The sequence below is a fragment of the Chenopodium quinoa genome, unplaced genomic scaffold (assembly GCF_001683475.1).
Source record: "Chenopodium quinoa cultivar QQ74 unplaced genomic scaffold, ASM168347v1, whole genome shotgun sequence".
In the NCBI taxonomy this organism is placed as follows: domain Eukaryota; kingdom Viridiplantae; phylum Streptophyta; class Magnoliopsida; order Caryophyllales; family Amaranthaceae; genus Chenopodium; species Chenopodium quinoa.
Genome location: NW_018744537.1, coordinates 1,611,947 through 1,636,055, shown reverse-complemented (window position 1 = coordinate 1,636,055; position 24,109 = coordinate 1,611,947). Strand labels below are relative to the sequence as shown.

The 24,109-nt window shown below is 33.7% G+C and overlaps 4 protein-coding genes across 6 annotated transcripts; 3 read left to right on the top strand and 1 right to left on the bottom strand.

Annotated features, from left to right (window-relative positions):
• The first annotated feature begins 890 nt into the window (after positions 1-890).
• LOC110698579 (nodulation protein H-like) lies at positions 891-5,239 on the top strand. Its single transcript, XM_021876035.1, has 6 exons — positions 891-1,318; positions 1,787-2,019; positions 2,138-2,396; positions 4,321-4,500; positions 4,597-4,752; positions 4,857-5,239. The coding sequence occupies exons 1-6, from the start codon at positions 1,289-1,291 to the stop codon at positions 5,028-5,030; spliced, it is 1,032 nt and encodes a 343-aa protein (XP_021731727.1). The 5' UTR covers positions 891-1,288; the 3' UTR covers positions 5,031-5,239.
• A 3,324-nt stretch (positions 5,240-8,563) lies between these two features.
• On the top strand, positions 8,564-9,610 carry LOC110698933 (F-box protein CPR30-like). The gene has a single exon (XM_021876437.1). It carries the CDS (start codon positions 8,564-8,566, stop codon positions 9,608-9,610), a length of 1,047 nt encoding a protein of 348 aa, XP_021732129.1.
• A 3,754-nt stretch (positions 9,611-13,364) lies between these two features.
• On the top strand, positions 13,365-14,657 carry LOC110698932. Its single transcript, XM_021876436.1, has one exon. The coding sequence runs from the start codon at positions 13,365-13,367 to the stop codon at positions 14,655-14,657; it is 1,293 nt and encodes a 430-aa protein (XP_021732128.1).
• A 3,466-nt stretch (positions 14,658-18,123) lies between these two features.
• On the bottom strand, positions 18,124-24,047 carry LOC110698578 (pentatricopeptide repeat-containing protein At5g39710-like). Of its 3 annotated transcripts, XM_021876034.1 has the most exons (3): positions 21,004-24,047; positions 18,626-19,370; positions 18,124-18,541 (listed from the first exon to the last, which is right to left on the bottom strand). In XM_021876034.1, exon 1 carries the CDS (start codon positions 23,666-23,668, stop codon positions 21,380-21,382), a length of 2,289 nt encoding a protein of 762 aa, XP_021731726.1. In that variant the 5' UTR covers positions 23,669-24,047; the 3' UTR covers positions 18,124-18,541; positions 18,626-19,370; positions 21,004-21,379. The 3 variants fall into 3 exon arrangements, with proteins under 3 accessions (XP_021731726.1, XP_021731724.1, XP_021731725.1); XM_021876032.1 differs by having other exon boundaries at positions 18,128-19,370; XM_021876033.1 differs by having other exon boundaries at positions 18,142-19,057.
• Positions 24,048-24,109: the final 62 nt, after the last annotated feature.

Sequence of the window (24,109 nt, the reverse complement as noted above, 5' to 3'; positions counted from 1 at the left end):
TCATCTAAAAAATGACCTAAAAAACCCGTTTTTTTGGCTTGAAATAGTGTCGTGTATTTTTTTGGTCTGTCTCGATCAAGCCTATTTTTAATCGGTTATATAGTTTAAACTACTCCCTCTTACAATAATTGACACGATTATGAATAATTTTAGTTATTGTGAAAAGAGGATTAGGATAAACAAATAAATTGATTGGGTTTAAAAACAAATTTCATGGTTTGAAGGATAATAGAATTATAAGATATATTGAAGGCTTGTTTAGTTCATCTTATTTTTGCTTATTTGATCTGATTGTATGATTTGACAATCTCATGTGTACGATAGTCTATAAGGAACAAATATATCAAGTGGGGTCTTATTATGTGTAATTATGTGTATTTTATTAATATGTAATTTTCATAATTTTTTTAATTGCGAAATTAAAGATATTTAGCGGCAAAAAACCGTACACAAAAGATAAAGTGTATTAGAACTTATTTTTTCTGATCGGATCTGAGCTTATCATTTTGATTTATTCTGATAATTTATTTTTTCTAAAATAAGTTTGAATTAAAGTTATAATTTTATACAAAGCATTATACTTGTACAACCCGTCTTGTATATGGCTTACTACACACTGTGACCACTTGTAAAAGTACAAAGTAACCCCTGTAATACTGACCGAGTAACCTTTATAATACTGGCTGGGTAATTCGTATAACAATGACGAAGTATCCCCTGTAACATTGACTAAGTAACCCTTATAACACTGATGAAGTAATTCTTGATGATTGGTCACACGGTGTGGCTAGCCACAATTAAATTTGTGATACTTGTATATTGAGAATCTATCGAAAATAGTAAATTCATAATGATTTTATCTTTAAAAAAAAAAGCAAAACGGTGTCGTATTAAATGGGAGTGAGTAGACCCAGGGTGTGAGGAATGACCTCGATAATCGCAGCAGGCATAATCAGAGAGAGAGAGAGAGAGGGGGGAGGGGTTTTAGGAGAGAGAAATTGAACCAAAAAAGCTTTAAAATCGTGAGAAGTGTTATGATTATGAATTGGTCCGACCAATTTGTTGCTTAAGATTTCCTCTTCTCACTCTCTCTTTCTCTCTCTCCTACACAATTTCTAAGATCTCTCTTAAAGAACTTGAGCTTAATTAATGACTTTTCCCATAAACCCAGAAATTTTTAATTATAAATCATAATAAAAGTGACAGAAATCTGAGTTTTTCTGGAGATGCGCGGTGCATTTTCACCGCTTTTCTCTCTCCTCTTGATTCATCATCTTCTTCTTCAACAATGGCTGACGATTCTCTTCTTTCTTTCAAGGTTTGCTGGATTTTTATTATTATTTTCTTGTTTTTTTTTTTGTTGTTGTTAATAAATAGTAATATTTATTGCTGAATCTTGTAATTTTAGTATGTATTTATAATAAACCATGCATAGATACATAAATAAATATAAAAAAAAAAAATTTATAAAGGCATGCAAACAGCACACCTGAAGAACCCAGATCTTTGTTTTGTTTTTACTATACATTTTTATTAGATTCATGAAATCTTTTATTTAGTTTTTATTTTAAAGAATTGAACTTTCCTTTTTTTTGTAATTATACGAATTAAATCTGGCGTATATTTGGATTTAGTTTTTATATTAGTAGTTCAAATTAGTCCATCAACGTGACAATTAATTCCGGACAGACAGAGTATGTAATTATAGAACGTAGGAAGGTAAATCAAGTAAATTAATTAATTGGGTTTTTATGAGTAACATTTGGGTATCTTTTAAAATTTCCAGGAGATTTTGGTGCCCAAAAAGTCTCCACTGCTATTGAGGTTGATTGTATTAGTGTTTGCTATGGTATGCGGAATCTACATTTGTTTCGTCTGTCTCAAGCAGTTTAGTGTCAGTACGATTACTACTACCAGGTTTTTAAACGTTCAAGTGAGTGATCGGCCGTGTCCTAGGCCCGATCTTGAAGATTGGGAGGTTCCTTATGTGCATTACCCTAAACCTGTTACTTATAGCAGGTATATACCTTTATTCTGTTTTTTTTTTTTTTTTTTTTTTTTTTTTTTTTTTTTTTTTGTCGCAAGAAATGATTCGTTGTGGATTTTCAGTCCGATTTATATCCTAGTCTGTTATCAGGGCGGAATGTGCATGCCATCCGGTCCGGTACTTTGCTATATTGTCAACTCAAAGATCAGGTAGTGGTTGGTTTGAGACCTTGTTGAATAGTCACATGAATGTGAGTTCAAATGGGGAGATATTCTCTGTAAAAGTTCGGAGAGCTAATGTTTCGACTATTGTGGAGACTCTTGACAAGCTTTACAACTTGGATTGGTTCAGCAGTGCTTCTAAGAATGAATGTACTGCTGCAGTTGGCTTGAAATGGATGCTAAATCAAGTGAGTGTATTTTATTTAATATTTGCTGTTTTCAAGTTTAGTGGATGTTATTCTTTATCATTTGACAATTGAACATCCTAAGTGAATCTACTGCACCTATGACCTATCTGCATTGCTATATTCAAGTATCTATCATTTTGAGAAAGAATGTGTTTAGAGAAAAAACAAAGTCAATTTAAGTGAGCATATAACTCAAATATATAAGTTTCAGCACAACTTTCCAATTATCTTGCACTTAGAACTGTATATTGTGGCTGATATTCTGGATTGGTCAGTTTAACTTGCCAGGGACTAAATATTCACTTTGAAGCTTAGATCATTAGATGTTGATGATTCGATGTGGATACTTTCAGTATCAAATATGGTCGTTTCCGGCTTTGTTCTTTGTTCTTTCAGTATGATTTTTTACTAAGGAAATCTGTTTAGTGGAACATTCTCCCCCTTTCCCAATGTGCTTGAAATCATGGTCATTTCTGTTAGCACCACTGTCATTGACGTGTGTAGGCTGTGTCTTTATCTACTAACGTTCCCACCACTGGCAATGACTAGAATAGGCTGTATCATTACAACCAAACAACTGACATATGGTATGGGCAAGTTCATGGGTTTAATATCAAACCCCATTCTTGATACAACTAATACTCTATGTCTATTTCTTTGGGAGCTGCTAGAATGTGTCATGAAGCAAAAAGTTTGCAAATTTTATTGCTGAGCTTTTGCCTCTGTTAGTGATCAGGATGTTAGCGGGTTTGCCATTTTTCCATGATTGTTTTGCTGCCCTTGGTTGCCTGTTAAGTGGATTGTAGACATTGGGAGGGTGGGGGTGAGGGGGGTGGAGGGCTGTCCCCTGTCCTTTTAGGCTGTGACCATTTATTCCATGTTACTTTATCATAGTGCCTGTTGTATGTTGTTGTGGTTGAATAATGACTAATGAGTGCTTGAGAATTACATCATTGTTTGTAAAGATAAGGAATCCTCACTGGTTTATTTTATCACAATAGGTATGGTAGGAATTTATTTGTGAACAATATGAAATGCCAAACCCTGCAGTGATTCCTGTACCCAAGCTTACCTTTTGTTTTTGTTAGTTGAACCGTGAGCTGTAAAAAGTAAATTTTGGTCACTTTATACATATAATTTTGGCAGTTAAAGGTTGTTGTTGCTCGTGTACCTATTTACAAACCAATTAGAAGATGAATGAAAAGAGGATTGCTAGAAATCCTCCATTCTGTTCACTGTTTATGTCAAGATTTCAGCCACTAAAGAACTTGTTTATAAGAAATCTGATATTGGTAAGGTAGCAATGAGCAAATGGAGTATTACATGTCACCACAAGTGGAAAATTGTTTGTGATTTGGACTTCGTCCATTATCAGATGCAATTCTTGCCTCATGTGGGGAAAACTTGTGGTCTTGTGGAAGACGACAGAATTGGGATATCTCTCAGTGTATGTTTGCCATTAGGTCTAGAATGGCAAACATTGTTTTGTGCAAAGTACTAGTTCTTTTAATGTATATTAGTGCTGATAAATTAGGTTTTATAAGAAGATGCTTTTCTGTGTAGAAGTAGACTTTTGCGGACTGTAATTTCCAGATTGGCAGCTTTACGTGCTGCATTTGCACTCGCTCTCTGAAGCTACTTTATATTGGCTGTTGATTTTTCTGGGATGTGAGTGACAAATCTTGTGCATGCCTTATACAGCAAATGCTTTATTGCTTGAATATCTACAAATCAAAACATACTAGGAAAGGACTTCTTTTCTATAGCTTTATCTCGCGTTTGCTGGATTGTTTCTATGGACGCTTTAGAACTTTTATTGGCAGGAAATAGGCAGCTGCTCATGTTGCTTTTCCTTTGCTTAAATCTTTTGTATTAACTTTCTGTCTGCTTTACATATAAACTTATGGAGATGATATGTATGCAGGGATTAATGCAGCATCATGAAGAAATACTTGATTATTTCACCAAAAAAGGTGTTTCTGTAATTTTTCTCTTCAGAAGAAACCTCTTGCGGCGAATGGTATCAATTCTTGCAAATTCATATGACCGTGATTTTAAGCTGTTAAATGGGACACACAAATCCCATGTCCACTCTCCCCATGAGGTATGTTTTTCCATTTCCTCTGTTCGCACTTGCACAGACTGCTTCGGTGACTTTTGTAGATAGATGTTTATTGGATTGCATGGTAATCTGTTGCAGGCTGAGATACTTGCAAGCTACAAACCTTATGTAAATGCCACAACTTTGATACCAGAGCTTAAGAATGTCCAACAGATGGCAGCCAAAGCGTTAGAGTACTTTAATAGCACCAGACACACATTGCTCTACTACGAGGATGTAGTGATTAACCGCACTGTAAGTCTTCTAGGACTTTTACCCCAGAAAGGTTTTTGGTTCAATGTTCATCTTTGAAATCAAACATAAGTAATATTTCCTTGTTATCATTTTTTCCCTTACAGAAATTATTAGACGTTCAGGACTTTTTAGGGGTCCCGAGAACTAATCTAACTAGTAGACAAGTGAAGATACACAAGGGATCCTTGTCAGAACAGGTCGCAAACTGGGATGATGTTCAAAGGACTCTTAACGGGACCGAGTTTGAAGGGTTCCTACATGCTGATTATAGATTTTAGACTTCTGCATTTACAGATGTATATAGCTTCAGTTTTTAATCTCATGTCTTCCCCTTCATAGTTCTCTGCAATGTCGGCATGGGGGCGACAATTTTGGTAGCAGAATATTTGTTCATCAGAAATTTGCAGCTGTTTGACTCTAATTTAATGATTCATTTATTTTTTTCTCTTGGTAGATCCACTTTAATGGAACACAAGTTTTGGCATTCTGTTTCTTCTTGCAATTCTCAGCTTTTTGTTTGTGTTGTTGGTCGGATAAATGACTAAGTTTGGTGGTAACTGGTGAGAAAGGAGAGTGTTTGTATCATAGACATTTAAGGAGTGGTGAAATAAATACTTCCCCATGATTTGAATGATTTGCAACTTTTATTGCACAAAAGAGAAAATATGCAACTTTTCGACTTTTTAAGATGATCAATGTATAATATTTGGTGTTTTGTACTCTGTATAATATTGTGAAATTTAAAGTTTTGTGATCATCGAAGGAGAGGTGGTGGACTGGTGGTGTCCTTTAAAATATTGAGCCCTTTGAAATATTTGATAAAAATTAAATTAGCAAGTCTAACCTAAACTTAGCATTAATAATAAATGCAAAATAGCAAAAACACTGAAATTGTAAATTAAATTTTTTCTCTTCTCCTACATGCATACTTTTTATTTTATAAATAAAAGACAAAAGCTACCAAACACCCCGAGCATTGGATAAGATAATTAAAAGTTGAAATATTAAATTGAAATAAACATTAATTATATCAATCGATGCGTGATTTTGACATGCATTCCCTAATCTAATTTTAGCATTCGGAGCGCCACATAAGAAATATACTTATTTTGACCAATATAAAGAAAGATTTGTATTTTATTTTTGAATTAAAAAATTATGTCGCCACCTAGATAAAAGTAACGAATTAGATTTTATATATCTAAAATTTTAATGCCACGTAGATTATAATCCACGAATTAAATTATTTTAATGGAAAAAAATAAAGTAAAATATAGGAAAAGATAAATTTATTAATTCAATACTACGAGTATAAGAAATCCAAAAAAAAAATACTAAAAAATATTTAAATGATAAACGCTTATAATAAAGTTTGACACATATCATTTTAAGATAAATTTTGATAGTATTTATGATAAGAAATACAAATTGTTCGTTAATTATAATTAAATTAAAATTTGTGATACCTACCATTATAAATTGACACATCATACGACACAAACAAAATTTCGTATCAATAAAAAACCCTATCAAGCGAATTTTGTGTTAGTAATTTTGTGTTAATTTTTGGTCATCAATGGCCGGGTTTTTTTTAGCTTATTTTTAAAATCATATGTTTAAATTAGTATTTCTAATTATTACTTACATTGTATTAATTTGGGATACTCAACGATTATATGTTTATGTTTATTTACTAAATGTTTTGTTACATGCAGATCTAACACATCATACGACACAAATAAAATTTCGTATTAATACAAAACCCCATCAAGCAAATTTTGTGTTAGTTTTAGGTCATCAATGTCCGGGTAATTTTTAAAATCTTATGTTTAAATTTATATTTGTAATTATCTGTTACATTGTATTTATTTAGGATATTTAACGATTATTTGTTTATGTATTGACATACGATTAGATGTTGTATACTTAATATATGGATGGCTTTGGTTATTTTGGAGATGATGAAAAAATTCCAATGTACAGATTTGATTTTATATCGCAACAATTTTTCATTTATTGGTAAATATATTGATTTATTTTATATAAATGTAAAGATTTAATTTATATCAATTTCAGTTTGGCTAACGCTTCACGGTTCAATTTATCCAACGATGTAGTAGGTTGGTTGTGGACGAGGTTGGTGATTCTATCGAAATAAAAGATAGGGTAAACAATGAATAATGATTTAGGATTTAAATTATTAAAAATTTATCATTTCACATAAAGATTTTATATAACGGAAAAAATATCATATTTACAATTTATTTATATTTAATAAATTCATTATAAGTTATAGTAAAAAAAAATATTAAAATTTTGTAACTTTGTCTGAAATTATTAAATATAATAAATCAAATAATTAAAAATCTTAGATTAAAAAACCGGCATCGCACAAGTTTTCATCTAATTAATACTATATTAGACAATATTTTAAAGGGTTATCCAATGCCCCAGGGACGTTCGTCCGTAGGATCCTAAATAAAAATCATCTCAATCACTTTACAATAATATTGGATGAACACTTTGTCAAAAAAACAAAAATAAAATCAACACACTCAATTTTTTAATCTTAAACATTGTGCTCATCTAAGTGTTGGTTATCAATAGATTGGTATCGAAAATTCTTTTAAAATTGCATCCATTTAAGATAGCAGTATGATAATGTCAAACAAGTTAAAGATATTGTATAAGAACGAACCAATGAGATAGGAGAATTTTAAAATGAAAAAAATTACTTCCTTCATTTTTTCAAGTTGCATCACTTTTGTTTTCACACTTTTAGGCAATTTTTGGAGAGAAAAAAGAGAAAAAATAAATGGGGTCCATGTGATAAAAGAGATATAAAGAGAATTTATTAGTTAAAAAGGGATGTGATGCAACTAATTGAAAACTTGTTTTTTTTGACAATGGAAGAAAAATTTAATTTGTCATAGAATAAAAAAAATGAATGTTGTAAAATCCAAATTGAAGGTTTTAAAATAATTAAAAAAAAATACTTTTTTTTTGAGGAAATTAAATAAATACTAGAGCCACATAAATAAATAAATAAATATCTTTTTTATTATTAGAGGATTTAATTATATCTCAAAAAAGAAAACCTCCGTTAATTATTTTGTGAAACTTTCCGGCATTATTTGTGAGATATAAAAAATTTCAAAGTTACACATAAAAATTAACGAAGGTAGTAATATTTTAGAATTTGTGTGTGGCTGGCCACACTGTGTGCGACCGCTTGTAAAAGAATAAAGTAACCTCGACGGCTATGACATTGACTGAGTCCCTTTAACACTAACGAGGTAATACCCATATAAGATTTGTAATGTTTGTATCAATTTTTAGGGTTTTTTTTTTTATTATTTTTTATTTTTTGGTGTGAGACAAAGCGAAAGGAGCCTTAACTTATATTGATTGTCCATCAAAACATACGAATAAACCTCACAAGGGCAATGTATCCCTCAAATATGTTCAGTTTCAAAAGGCGTTAAATGAGCTAAATTGTGTGCAACAATATTCCCACTTCATTTGACGTGGCTCCAATTAACAGAAAAAAGAGAAGAACAAGAGGCTAAAATATCATTTAAAATAGTGCCTAAACCTCCTCTTGCTTCAATTCTAGGTATGATAGAGAGATATGTAATATAGGAAAGTTTATTTATTTTTTGTAAATATTATCGTATCATAACAAATTTCCCCATAAAGTTAGGAGTTAGGACTACTCTATCTTAGAGTTTTATCCTTATAAATATTGAAGAGCTTAATACAATCTAACAAAAATTGAAAAAAAAAAAAAAAAACCTTGAAAATTCCTATCATGGCTACCAAAATTCCCATGGACATAATGTTGACAGAAATACTCCCCAAATTGCCAACAAAATCTCTTATTCGTTTCAAGTGTGTTTCGAAATCATTTAAAACCTTTATTTCTAATTACAAATTCATAGACCTTCAACTCCGTAAATCTCATGATTTACTCATCATCAAAGATATCGACAATGATCTTTACTTGTTCGACTTGGACACCTCGAAATCTCCCGCCACCAAACTGACCTTGCCTTGGACTTCTTTCCGACTAGTTGTTGGATCGTGTTATGGCTTACTTTGTTTACAAGAAATTGACCCCGTATTTAGGTTGTTCAATGCATATTTACAAACTTACCGGGATATCTTATATTCAGGTGAGTCGTTCTCCGGTAAATCCGGATTCGGATATGATCATAAGAACAAGGATTATAAGATTGTTTTACTACATCCTCAACATGTTACGCTTTATAGTTTAAAGGCTGATTCATGGAGAGACGTTGTCCAAAAATCGAGTCTTGAAAATATAGGGAGTCTTTGTGGTTCGAATCACCATGGTGTTCTCGTCAATAATCATTTACTCCATTGGTTGTTTTCGAGTTTGAAAGATAATATTCGAATTCGTTGTTTTAATCTATGTAGCGAGCTATGGGAGGAGGACGACATACCATTACCTGAATACAAATGGTATTCGATTAGTACTAATCCAATTTTAGGGGTTATTGATGGTTGTTTGAGTCTAATGGTGACAACTACAGAATCGGTTGATATGTGCGTTATGAAGGAGTATAGAAATAAAGGGAGTTGGGTGAAGTTATTTGGTGTTTCGCATTCAAATTATGTTATCCCGTTATCACAACATATTCCCTTGGCACACAATAGAGAATCAAATTCGGGAATTTTGATGATGAAAAATTCGTATTCAAGTAAGACGAATTCAACAACGAGGTGTTTAGTTTGGTATAATAGCAATGACAATACATCTAAGGAAATCGAATTCGATGGGATTACTAGTGTTTCTCAAGCTTTTATGTGTAAACCAAGTCTTGTTATTGTATAATAGAAAGTGTGACTTTGTTTACTTTGGGTGGTATCATCGACTTGAAAAGGATCGGAGATTTGGAAGAAAGAGATTAAGGAAAATAAATTCATTTACATTTATGTTCTTATGAATTAGATAAATAAGTTACATTTTTTTTTGTGGTGAAAGGATAAATAAGTTTATAAATGTTGGTTTTTTTTTTAGTCCGCTAATAATTATTGTGTAATTTAGTGCTTCATCTTTGATTCTGGTATATCATTACGTTTGATAATCGCAAGACTAAATCTATATTATTATTAAAATTCAAAGGGATTAACATGGTAACGACATGTGTCATTCTAATGTCATCATGAAATTTATGATATAGCGCCACATAGATGATGACATGACAACACATATTAATATTTGCATTAGATTTAAACCATTCCATCCCTTGGAATTTCCAACTTTTCATCACCATATCAAGTAAACTATTATTTCACTTTGATTTATCAGGGATAAAATTCATTTTTACTCTATTGTATTTGTTGTTTTTATTCCACAATTAATGTCACTTAATTACCTAATTAACATTTAAGAATTGTAACTTTTCATTAAGGATTTTAAAAGTTTTTAGGCATTATACGCAATTCCCTAATTTATCATTTTTATTTTATTATTTAAACTTAAAATAATGGTTCCAAGATATTATTTAAACTCAAGCTAATTTTTTTCATTTTGTATTTAAACATAATCCGGGGCATTGCCTGGACCCCAAACTAGTTTTAATATATAAATAAATAAGGAATTAAAACTTCTTTTATGTAGATATTGATAAGCATTGTAGAGCGGTTCGTTTAGTCTTGATAATTATGCAGTCCGTCGTCTTGTGTGTGGTTGTGGCTTGTGGCCATTTGTAAAACAATAAAGTAACCCTATAACATTGATCGAATAATCCCCGTAATACTGACCAGGTAACCTTTTTTTTAGCACTGACTGAATAACCCCTTTAACACTGATGAAGTAACCCCTATAATGTTGGATGGTTACACGGTATGGTCTAGCACATATAAGAATTTGTGTTATACTTAATAATGACTTTGTTTAATATTTTCGTATTCATATATGGAGTACTTGATAATGATTTTGTCTAATATTTATATTAATTGATAGTTTGTTGGCCTGGCCATTATCAACCTGCTATTGGCTCGTGACCTGTATAGGCTCGACCCGCTATTGGCCTTATAGAATATGACCCTTTTGACCTGACCCGTAATTAGCCCGCACCAACCTTTACTTGACCTGCCCAATAACCTGGTCTAGAAATGAAAATAGAGAAATAAAAGTGATTTTGAGGGTTAAAAAGGTCATTTATGGAAGGGTTAAATAAGTATGTTCCTACAAAAATACGAATGTTACGTGGTGGCTTAGTTTCTTTTTTATTTATTTTTTTTTTTTTTTTGGAAAGCGGCCTTAGTTTAGTACCCTTCCATACAATTTTTTCCATCCTAAAAGACCTACTCTTATTTTTGGAATTTTGATCTATTCTTAGTCTTCTTAGATTAAAATCTTTTCTTGCTAAAATTATAGGTGTATGTGTATAACCGTTTGAGAGAATAATGTAATATAGGAAAGTTTATTTTATTTTTGTAAATTTATCGTATCATAACAAATTTTCCCATACAGTTAGGATCACTCTATCTTAGAGTTTAATCTTTATAAATATTGAAGAGTTTTCTACAATCAAACAAAAATTGAATAAAACAAATCCAAAAATTCCTATCATGGCTACCAAAATTCCCATAGACATAATTTTCACAGAAATACTCCCCAAATTACCTACAAAATCTCTTGTTCGTTTCAAGTGTGTATCAAATCCTTTAGAGCCTTAATTTCGAGTTCCGAATTCATCAATCTCATGATTTACTCATTATCAAAGATATGGAAAAAAAATCTTTACTTGTTCGACTTGGACTCCTCGGGATCTTCCCCCATCAAACTAACCTTGCCTTTTTCTTCTTTCCGATTAGTAGTTGGATCGTGTAATGGTTTACTTTGTTTAACATATATTGATCAAATTGACGACATTGACCCCGTATTTAGGTTGTTTAATCCATGTACACAAAGTTACCGGGATATCTCTTACCCATATAATTCGGATATGATCACGAGAACAAGGAATATAAGATTGTTTTATTACAGGATGAACATGTTACGCTTTATAGTTTAAAGGCTGATTCATGGAGATACATGGTGGTACGAATCATGGTATCCTCATCAATAACCATTTACTCCATTGGTTGTTTTCGAGTTTGAACGATGAGCAATGTGGAATTCGTATTCGTTGCTTTTATCTATGTAGTGAGCAATGGGAAGAGGACGATATACCAGCACCCGAATACAAAAGTTGTGTGGTTATTGTTAATCCAATTTTAGGGGTTGTGGATGGTTGTTTGAGTCTAATGGTGACAACTCGAGAATCAGTTAATGTGTGGGTTATGAAAGAGTATACAAAGAGAGGGAGTTGAGTGAAGTTATTTGGTATTTCGCATTTATATAATGTTATTTCGTTATCAGAACATATTCCCTTGAAATGCAGTATAGAATCAAATCGAAAATTCTAATGATGAAGAATTCGTATTCAAATAAGACGAATTCAACAACGAAGTGTTTAGTGTGGTATAATAGTAAGGACAATACATCTAAGGAAATCGAATTCGATGGGATCACGGGTGATTCTCAAGTTTATGTGTAAATCAAGTCTTGTTATTGTATAATAGAAAGTGTGACTTTATTTACTTTGGATGTATGATCGACTTGAAGAGAATTGGAGTACACTTTGGAAAATAAACACATTTACATTTATGTTTTTATGAATTACATAAACAAGTTTGCAAATGTTGTGCTTTTAAATCTACTAATAATTTCGGAGTATTGTGTAATTTAGTGCTTCATATTTAATTTTAGTACATCACATTTGATAATCTATTGCAAGACTATATTTTACTAAATAAATAAATTCTAGTCCTGTGATCACTCATGAGTCATGACTAATGTCAATGACATTATTGATAATAATTGTAGATGCCGTATAATCTTGATAATTATTGTAGATGTTGTATAGCTAATACTGTATTACGATTGCTAACTAAGGCCTACTAAAGTGCAATGGAGCCCTGAAGAAGCAGTAGTATTCTACAATTACTTGAAGAATTTTACTTTCACTTCTTCAAGGCCTTAAGGGTTTACAGCTTTACATTTATGAACTACTATGAGTGAATAAGAAAAAACGGTCCACATACTAGCCAACAACTTTAAAACGAATATAAAGACAAAACTAAGAAAAAATAAATTCATGCAAATCCTTCTATGCACAATCATGACAGCTTCATATAAATCAATTTTATAATACAATTAGTTAAAAAAGAATAAATTATTTAACTTAAAATATATAAATTGTGGATCATATTGAATTATGTATGAAAGGGACTACAATGGTGCATGTCTAAAATCAAATAAACTAATAACTTTTATAAAAAAAGGCGGCCTAAACTAAAATAAAGCCAAAAAAAATATAACCAAACTTCATTTCTAGCTAGCTTCCTCTGTTTTCCTTAGTCAATTTTATCAATCGGCCCCCAAAAACATACTATCTTTAGTTCACCAACTATATTTATCCAACCCAAAAAAAAAATATACAATAAAATTTTAGTGTTATATTTCAACTTTAAAAAGATACTTCTATTTTAGTAGCAAAAAAAACCAACCAAAAGAAAGTGTGGGTTAAGGAAAAATGGAGATGAGAGTTTTGACAGCAGAAAACAAGTTACCTGCTGCAGTTGATCATATGAACAGCAACTGCTCAACTCCATACATGAGTGCTGCTAGCAGCCCTCGCCGGCCTCGGCCTCAGCTCGATTTCTTCTTCTATAGCGCTCCCACCAGCCCTCGGTCTTATAATCATCATTCTATGTTTGCTGATGTATATGATGATTATTCGGCTGAGGATGTCGCGTTACTGAAGCATGATCATTCATCCGCAGCTGTGCCTTTTGATTGGGAGCTTAAGCCAGGAGTTGCGAAAAGTACTGGTGTAAGTTACAGCAAAGATGAAGATAATCAACAACATGAACAAGTGATGGAACATGCAAAGGAAGAGTTCGAGTTTGATTTCAGTGGGCAGTTGGATATGATGGTTAGGCCTCCTTTGTCTTCTGCTGATGAACTTTTTGATGGCGGTAAAATTCGCCCGTTGAAGCTGAAGCCTCCTCCTAGCCTACAGATCAACACTGACAGTAGAATCAGTTCAGAAAGTCATTCTCCTAGATCTCCTAAATCTGCTATGTCTAAGTTTAAGGACGCGCTTAATGTGTCACCTAAACATAGGAGAAAGGGGTCTGATGAGGATCCGTTTGAGGCCGCTATTCGCAGCAGTAAGAAATGGGATTCTTCTGCTGCTGCTACTGCTACTACTACTGCTGCTGCCGTCAATGACGACGACAGTATTCAAGAAAGAGGTAGAGGTAGAGGCAGAGTTAAATCGATTACGGCTGCAAATACGAATATGAATAAAAGAGGAAGCAACAGCAGCAGGAAAGGCATCAGCAGGTCGCTGTCTCCTTTAAGGGTGTCTGAATTTGCTCTGCTTCATGAACAACAGTTACAAGAACATCAGTATTCGAACGAAAACAGCAGTTCAAACAGGTTTCTAGGAAGAGGTACTAATACTTGTTCTAAGAAATGGAGGTTAAAAGACTTGTTTCTTTTCAGAAGTGCATCAGAAGGGCATTACAAGGATACTCAATCCTTTTCCAAGAGATGGAGTGTCAGATCATCAGTCACAGGCTCGGGTTCTGGTTCTAGTTCCGGTTCTGTTTCCGAATCAGGATCAGTATCAAAGCGAAGAGGGCAGGCTGCATCAGCACATGAAATGCACTACACTACCAATAAAGCTGTCTCAGAAGAGATGAAGAAAAAGACTAGTCTTCCTTACAAACACGGTCTTTTGGCTTGCTTGGGTTTTAGTCCTATTCTTCCTCAATTTTCCTACACTTTTCCTTCCTCTTCTTCAACTACTCTATCATGAATTATTTCATTTGAGGTTTTGTTTGATTAATTTTGTATTTGGTTATACTGTATTGTATCTATAGCATCCGAAAATTGTTCGTTGTTTTGGCTTGAAATAATCAATTTCTAGTCCAACTTTGTTACTCAAAAGTTTGTTTATTACATTTATTCATAGACATTGATCTTTTTTTTTTGGTACTTACATGTTAATTTATCATGGATTACATTTCTAAGCAAGAATAAATGAAAGACGGACAAATAAAGGCTTATCCAAAATAATGTATGATCTTGATAGCTTTGAACATTCAATTTCAGATTTCATTGAATTTAGACTTGATATAATGAACCAATCAATTTACACAATTAATAGGAGACGAAATGTTCTATATACCCTTAATAAGTGCTATAAATAATTCACCTCCTAAAAAAATTGGGTAGAATCTTGAAAGATTAAGAATTATTAGCATTGTGGCGATCAAAGTGGCTATACATTGTTTTTTGCTTTAATTTGGTCAAGTACATGGGCGGTCCTGGTCCACACTAGCCCCGCGCCATGTCTCAATCTCAAGGTGGCCGATGGGGTATGATGTCTAGGACCCTAGGAGATCAAAGTGATTCGTACCGGTGGACAAGTTACATCGATGCACTAGGACGACGTGCAAACTGTACAGGAAGCTTGGGCGTTGGAGACAGGACGGTGCTACCCGCTAGGCCGCAATCCAAGCAAATTTGCAACGTAGTGCATCTATGTCAAAAAAAGCAAAAAACAAGCCTGATTTTTTCAAACAAAAAGCCAAGATTAGACCCCCAAAAGATTTAGTAATCATTTTGTTTGCTTTCTCTTTTGACCCCTTTGTTTTTGGGGTGGAAAAAATTTACGCAAAGGGAGTAAAAAGTTGGAAGTATATGGTATAATTCACCCACCATAATGTGTAATAATAGCTGTTTACACAATTAGTACAATAAGTCAATGCAACAAAAGTTTGATTGTACAGTATGAATTTGTTCATTCATTGCTTTTAAGAACGCTTGTCATAAGTTATCAGTCTTATCACCAGTTAAGTCTATGATGGTAACTTCAATAATGTTGTCTTTTTACTGTGAATGTGGCTCTATAACTTCAATGCATTATGTGGACAAATGTGAATTACGTACCAAAGAGCTCGAGTGTTTAATAGACTCACTTTTTGCAAATAGAAAACATACTGAAGTGTCATTATGTGGAATTTAATTTACTCAACTTGTTTAGCTAATTGCTCTAATATGGACTAATCATGATTGACCTGACTTGAAAATGTCCGAGTTTGGACATAGTTTCTAAGAACAATTTTTTTGTCAAGTCCGGTTTACACCGATTTCTGTAAAAAAGTACAGTAAAAGGCAATTTAGACCAAAATATAAGCCAACCCGATTTGAAATGAACCTTTTTTCTATAGAGGCATGGCCTAACCTGACTCGTAACATCATGGAGTACAAATCAAAAAGAAGAAAGGGATAGGATGTTTCCATTGGCCCTCATGACTTCATGAGTCATGAGGTGAATGAATTGAAGATTCAAGAAAGAATTTATGGAGTGCATTAAACTATGAAATCATTTTCATCGTGTTATCAAATGAAAAGTAATGTCATGACTTAAAAAAAAAAAAAAAAAATCTAGTGTGCCCATCGTGGTCTTTGATCGTCATTAAATAACATGAATTAATACGCAATAACACTTGTCTCTTTACTACTCTCGTAGTCATAGTCGTTGTGTAGTTTCTTTAGTCTATGCCGTCATCTTTGAATATAAAAATCGACGACTTCAAAACACATTAATTATTTTTAATAAATCGACTATTTATCTGCTCCACAAATGGAACCTCGTGCTTTTGTTTTATTTTTATCTTCTACAATACTTTGTCTTATTGGCATTTAATTTAATTTTTATCAGTATATCATTGTCACCTTCCACAAAAGCTAATTCAATTACAGAGTAGGATAATTTAATTTTTCCAAGAAAAAAAAGGATAATTGAAATTAACGATGTATGTAGCCATAAGAATTGGATATAAGGTTTTACAGTTTTACATTACTCAATTTTAATAGTAGTATAGTGAATCTCTTCGAAAACCTGGATTTTTTTTATTTTATTTGTTTCTAAAAAAATTGTAGTAGTTGTTGTCTAGTTTGCTCTGTTGTAATGTTGTTTTCGTATATGATCTCGTAAAAATAAAAAATAAAAAAGAATAAAAGAAAAAATATCCCTGGAATTAGTACGGTTGCATATGCGTTTTACATCTCTAGACAAGGTAAGCACACTAATTCTAGAAGATTGATATTGAAATGCAAGTATGCAACCTACTATCCCTTTGTCTAAAATAATTGTTACAAATCTCACAATCTCAGTCCCCAATTATTTATAGATCTACTTGCATTCTCAAGCATTAGATACATTTTCTAAATTGATATAGAAATATATGCATTACAAACACACACATCATTTGATGTTATTAATAGTTGATTTACGCTTATATTTTCATTTTAAATCCTTACATGTAACCCCTTGTCATGTTCATATCGTTAAAGATATACGTGGTACTATCATTTTTCTATATGATCCATTTGTTAAATTAATCAAACACTATTTTCCAATACTCATGTCTCGTACTTTATAAGTATCTTTAGACAAAGTCAATTACAGACAATACTTTTTACAAGATACTTCGTATGTGAGTATGTGACATCAATTTCCTAACGGAATTAGTACTAATCTACATACGTTAACCATTTTATTTATTTTTATTTTTTTTTTTGAGAGGAAGCATTAAACATTATATTATGAATTTATGATAAAGAAACCCCAACAAAACACGTAACAAGTTGAAGGAAATATTACATACTCAGCACGTGCAATACATAATTCAGAGTAATAAAAAAAATTATAATTTCATACTCTTTCCGTCCCTTATTTACATGCTTACTCTCATTTTTGGGGTTTTCAAAATTATATGTCTAAATCTATTTTAAGAATGTACTTTTTGACAATATTTGAGTTGTCATTATTTTTTTTATTATTTTTTTGTACTTTTGACATCATTTTCCAACACTTTCTCTCTCCATCTTTTCAATAATTACCAACTACCTTTTTTTTTCTCTATATCTCTCTCTAACCTCACATGCATATTTGTACTTCTCAATAAAGACTTTTAAGTTCCTTAATTTTCGTGTAAAATGGAAAATAGGCATGTAAATTAGGGACAGATAGAGTACTTTGGCAAGTAGTTAATGAATTTAGTTCCAATTAAACTTTTGACTTGTGAAAAGAAAACGCATCAAAAAGAAACAAAGCAACTCCCCAAAGATTTTCAAGCCAACTTTATAGCGTAAAAAAGTCATCAAAAGTTAGGTTTATAACTTTAAATTGCTACCAACATTCATTTAATCTGTAATTAAATTTTAATTAGTCAGTCATCATATATGAATAATATAATTAGGCTTCCTTTCCTAGAAACTTGATGCTAATTTCTGATTCTATTCATATCTTCAAGTGGGTTATTTCATAATCATGCCCGACTAATGCGCCACATCCAATGATGGGCGGAAAATATGTTACCCTTTTAACAATCACACCATTTTTCTGCAAAAAAAAACACAGAAAAGAGAAGAAAAAACAGCACACCATGATGAAATATAGATACAATTTCTTGGCATGCAATAAGAGTTGTGCAACAAAAGGGCCCTGACCCGATAAGGTGAATTGGACAGGCCCAACTAGGTTCGAAGTTACACATATCACAATTTAAATCCAATGTATGATACAAATTCTTGATCTGGGGGTGGGGGCGATAACTGTCTACCATGATATAGTGCATAACCATTCTTATGATATAGCAATATTAGCAAATACAATTTCTGATTCTAGCCCTGAAAACAATGAAGTCATCATGGATTATTTTAGCACACTTTTTTAACCAGGGACCCAAAAAAAAAAAAGTAATCATTACTTACACAGGATCTTGTGATGTTGACATTAGCGTTCTGTTACAATTTGCAGTTGAAGCGTAACTGCATGTCTGCATCGCACTCTGTAGTAGAATCAGGAATGACATCACTGATCATATTGTCCAAGCAAATTCGATTTTACTTCCATCGTCTTCCAAGCAGCATCCCTCGCCTCTAGCGCAGCTATTTCTTCTCAGGCACATGCATACATGCTGTTTCTTCTCATTTGGCTTTTTCTACTTTTCAATCTCCCACGTCAAGATACAGAGGACCATGCCGAAGCATTATGTTCAGGTGCAAGCTTAATTATCCAAGTTAGCATCATCTCTTTTATATAGATTGCCCCAGCTCACCACTCCAAAAGCACTATAAGAACACCAATGCACAACGACACAAGGAAACGAATCCTTACATCTGCAACCATGTCGCAGAAGAAGTCTACAAACAACATATAGGAACAACATATAAGGTAAACTGGTAAGGGTAAACAAGAAAATTAAATAGCAGGCCAGATTAAAATCAGAATATAAGTCTCAGTGGTTTTAAACAAGTGATTGGAAGAAACATCAGTTAAAATAGCTTTTTAAACTCCTCCTTACAACAGAGACTGGAGAATAACACTTATCTGCATCTTATAGATTCTAACAAAGTCGTATGGTCAAGAAACAACGTTACAGGCCTCCAACTAATGCAGTCTGTACAAAAAAGCTTCAGAAGCTCCCAAATCAGAGCTTACGGGCAGTCCATTCTCCTATATCATACCAAGATTAAATTATTTAATATCTCATTTTGATGGATCAAATGGGCAGATTACCAGATTAGATTTAAATATATTACAGTTCCCTTTACATATACACAGCTAAGTGTTTAGATAACATATATATTGATTTCAGTCAACGCTTCATGGATTGACTTGAATCCACACATTATAGTTTTCTTCAGGAAATATAGCCTAAGTGAATACACAGATCCAAAAGTTCAAAGACAATCTTTCACCAAAAAGATTTTTACTTCAAGTCTCAATCTTTTCTTTCCAATTTCTATAGTGTCTTTAAAACCTAAATTATTTGTTTGTGTGTGAGGGTTGGGGAAGAGGAGGGGAAGGGAGGGGGGGGGGGGGGGGGGGGGGGGGGGGGGAGAGAGAGAGAGAGAGAGAATAAGAAGTTGGAAAAATGTAAGCTGTAATATGCACATGCCCCATTATCTACACTCGATGAGACTTTAGGTCCGTTTGACTGCCATTGCATATTTAAAATGGTCAGAGATTGTTCATAACAAACCGGAAACAGGGTTTCTTCTTCTATGACGGTAATTCAGTCGTTTGAATAATCAGTCCTACATCAGTACATCCATTCCAATCAACCAAGAGAGGGTTCATAAAAAAACTAAACCTAACATATGGTCTGTAAATTAGTTTGCTCAGCTTCACTCCATTCATATAGCCTTAATATTTGTGCCAATTGCCAAGCCCTTTTGTGAAAAACAATAACAAGGTAATACAAAGGAAAACTGGTTAGCCTTAAGAAGCTTGGAGGGATTTTGGCAACCAAGAACTCGAAGCAAAAAAAAAAAATAGAGCTGGAAGAATCCTGTCAACACAGGTACTAATGAAGATAAAGACAAACAAAATGGACCAAGGCTTTGCACAACTAACTGATTTAGAGAAGATAGAGATCATTATGTTTAATTGAGCAAGACCTGTATAATCAATTTGAAAATGAGTGGTGACTTTTGACTTGTACCATCTGTTAAATCTTTCTCACAACTGCATACAGTTTTCTATAAAAAAAACATTGAGTGATTAGCGGATAAGAGTCAGAAGACTAGATGAGGCATCAGACCCTTTTCTTTTTCTTTTTCTTTTTTTTTTTTTTTTTTGGGGGGGGGGGGGTGGGGGGATGCATTATTTAAAAAAAAATCTAAATGCTAGGAACAGATTCCTGGCATAGTCAACGCTTCTTTTTACACGTTTTCTATTTGAGGTAGTTCAAGAATAAATTTTGTTTTTTGTCTATAAATATTATTTGAGATATATTCCCTCTGTATTATAAAATTGATGTTTCTGCCTATTAAACAAGGAACATTGGTGCAAAATCCAAAAATCGATTAGAAAACAGAGGGAGTGTATACATTTTCACTTGCAACCACACTGACCTACACAATTGAAATTCCTTTTTTACATTGTTGAACACAAGTTCCACAAAATAAACTGAGGAATATTCACATAAACAGCAAAAATACTGCTCTAAACTAGCAATCATCTATAGTTGGGATGCAACATGAAAAAACCATTAAATATGAAGTAATTTACACAAAGGCTACATATTCAAGATGTTAAAACAATAATTGAGAAATGTAACCTCCATAGATAAACAATAACTAACCTATATTTCAGCAAGTTTGGAGGGCAGAAGCTGCGATCAGTTCCAAAGAGTTAAAGTTGTAGGAGTGCACTGTTGTTGTCCTGGTTGATCCTTGATAGGCCACTCTAGACAACAAAAAATAGCGATTTGAATACTCCAAAGACTGTGTCTGGTACACACCACCAACAGCTCATTAAGGCAAAGACGACAAATCACTAACTACAAAAACCAGGTTTCTGTAGTTCATAACAAAGAAATCATCATACATGTCGAAAATCATCCCCTTGCCCTTGCTAGCTTGTTATAAAAATGGCTATGTCTGCATGCCCCACATAGAAACCTATATGAAGCACATTGAAGGCTTTCAAGCAAGCTCAAACACTGGCACCCCACAAATTTATCGCTCATAACTAGCAATTCTCCCACTTGTTGGGAGCAGGCCATCCTTGGCCATATCAGTAAGCACATTAAATACTGCATCCATATTGCCTTCTTTATGGTTAACCTCAACAAGAACCTTTCCAAGCTCTGCATCACTAAGCTTACAGCTTCTCAATACATTGTTCAAGACTTCCTCTAGCTCCTTGTTCATTTCTCCTTTGAAAAGTGTTTTGATCAAAGCTATTACTGTTATAGTGTGAGGACTGAATCCAGAACCCATCATTTCCTTGTACAAGACATACGCTTTGTGTGGATTCCCACACTTAGAATGACCATGCATGAGTACATTATATACAGCTTCAGATGGCTTATGGTCTTTCTGAAGCATAGACTCAAATACTCTATCTGCTTCTTTCATCAAACCTTTCATGCAAAATCCCTTCAAAAGAGCCACAATGCTCCTAAATTCAATGTCACCACAGCTCTCTATCAGTGTGTCATAGGTGATGCCGGAAGGGATAGAATCATCATAAAACATCTTAAGCAGAAGCTGCTTTGCTTCCTTTGTCCGAGCTTGTTTATTAAGACCATTAATAAGTACACTATATGTGACCACATCAGGAAGGAGACCTTTCTGTATCATCTCATCATGAAGTTTAAAAGCCTGCTGGATATCCCCTTCTATACAGTGTGCATTTATCAATGTAGTATAGGTAAATTCATCAGGTGGCAAGCCTGCATTTAACATATCATTGAAAAGAACAGAGGCTTCAGCAAGCCGATTTTGCTCACAAAGTCCTTTGATAAGTGACGAATAGGTAATAGCATCCGGCAAAATCCCCCTCCCAACCATCTCATTTTTCATCTCAAAGGCTCGGTCCACGTCTTGATTTTTGCAAAATCCAGATATAAGTGTACTATAACTCACAACATCGGGTACCAAACCTCTCTCCACCATATCCTGAACCACACTAATGGCCTCCTCCATTCTACCCAAAATGCAATGCCCATTGAGAAGAGCATTGTAGGTCACAATAGAGGGTTCAAATCCACCGGCAGTCATCTCATTCAATAAATTATAGGCTTCATTCAGCAGACCTTGCTGGGAAAATCCATCAATCAAAGTTGTATATGTTTTTCCATTGGGTCTAAGCCCTCTAGAGCACATCTGTTCCAAGAATTCCATTGCCCGATTCATATTACCCGCCTTGCACATGCTATTAATGAGAGAAGTATAGGTAACAACATTGGGAGATAAACCATTTTTAAGCATATCAGAATGCAAAAGGAGTGCCTGGTGAAAGTTACCATCTTTACAATACCCATTAACAAGCGTGTTATAAGTCACCTCATCGGGTTTAAGCCTCTGGCGGTACATATCATGAAACACCTCAGAAGCCTCCTTCATCTTCCCCTCACAACACAACCCATTAATCATAATATTATAAGTAATCAAATTAGGCTGCAGACGGTTCGACTGAAGTGAACGAAACAAGCTGATTGCATCATCCGCCTTCTTAAGCTTAAAATGAGCATCAATTAGAGTATTATAAGACACAATATTAGGCAAACACCCAGATTTTTGCATATCAGAGAAAAACTTCAAAGCCTTAGGCAAATGAGCAGCCCCAGAAAAACCCCTCATCAAAATATTATAAGTAAACACATTAGGAGACACACCCAATTTGTTCATATCATCAAACAACTCCATAGCCAACGACAACGACGACGAAGACGGCGGCAAATTCCGAAGAATAGCATGAAGAATCGAATTATACGACAAAACCCCAGGCATAAAACCCTCAATCTTAGCAAAATTAAGAGTATTAATAGCTTTATCTACCATATTAAGCGAAGCATAAGACTTAACCATCAAATCAAAAACATCAGACGAATTAGAATTGAAAGACTGATAAGAATTTTTCAGAAAATCAAACACTAACCCACCAGTTGAATCATCAAGGGAAACTTCGCGAGCGAGTTCTTCGGCGAGAGATTGCGCGGTTTTGAAGAGGCGGAACTTGGTGAGAACGTGGAGGGCGTAGCATTTGGATTTGGGGTCTAAGAAACCGGGGTTCGAGGAAGTGCGCGCCCAATTGAGGAATTGGAGGGTAAGGGCTTGGTCGAACTGGGTTTTGAGGAGGACGAAGCAAGCGGATTCTGGGTTGAATTCTGGGAGTAAGGAAGGTAGTTGTTGTGGGTGTCGCCGGAGGTAGGTTATGGCTTTGTCGGCGAGAAAGGCGTTGCGTGGGGTAGATGGTGTTGTGATGGATGAGGAATGGTATTTGCATTTGCGTAGCAGCATTTTGGTTTGCTGGGTTTGGGTGATTAGATTACTACTAGTAGTAGAGTAGTAGCAGTGCTGGTCTTGACATTGAAGAGGGAGATTCTAACTTGCCACAACATGAAATTTAGTGGATTAGGTGTAGATTGGATCAATTGACCTATTTTCTCCGTTTTTTTTAATACTGCACCATAAAGGTTGGGCAAAATTTTTTTTGTAGTGGGAAAAAGAAAGAGAAATAAAGGTAAAATTGTCCATGCAATTGAAAAATAAACTAAAGAATTAAGGGTTTAAAGGTAAGGATATATAGGGTATTTGTAGTGTGAACACATATATTTTCTTTCCTAAAATGGATATGGTGCGATATTTGTGAAACTTCCTTAATAGGCAAATGATGCAATATTTAAAAAACGGAGGAAGTATTTGGCATGTGGACATTTGATTTAAAACTAATTCAATCCA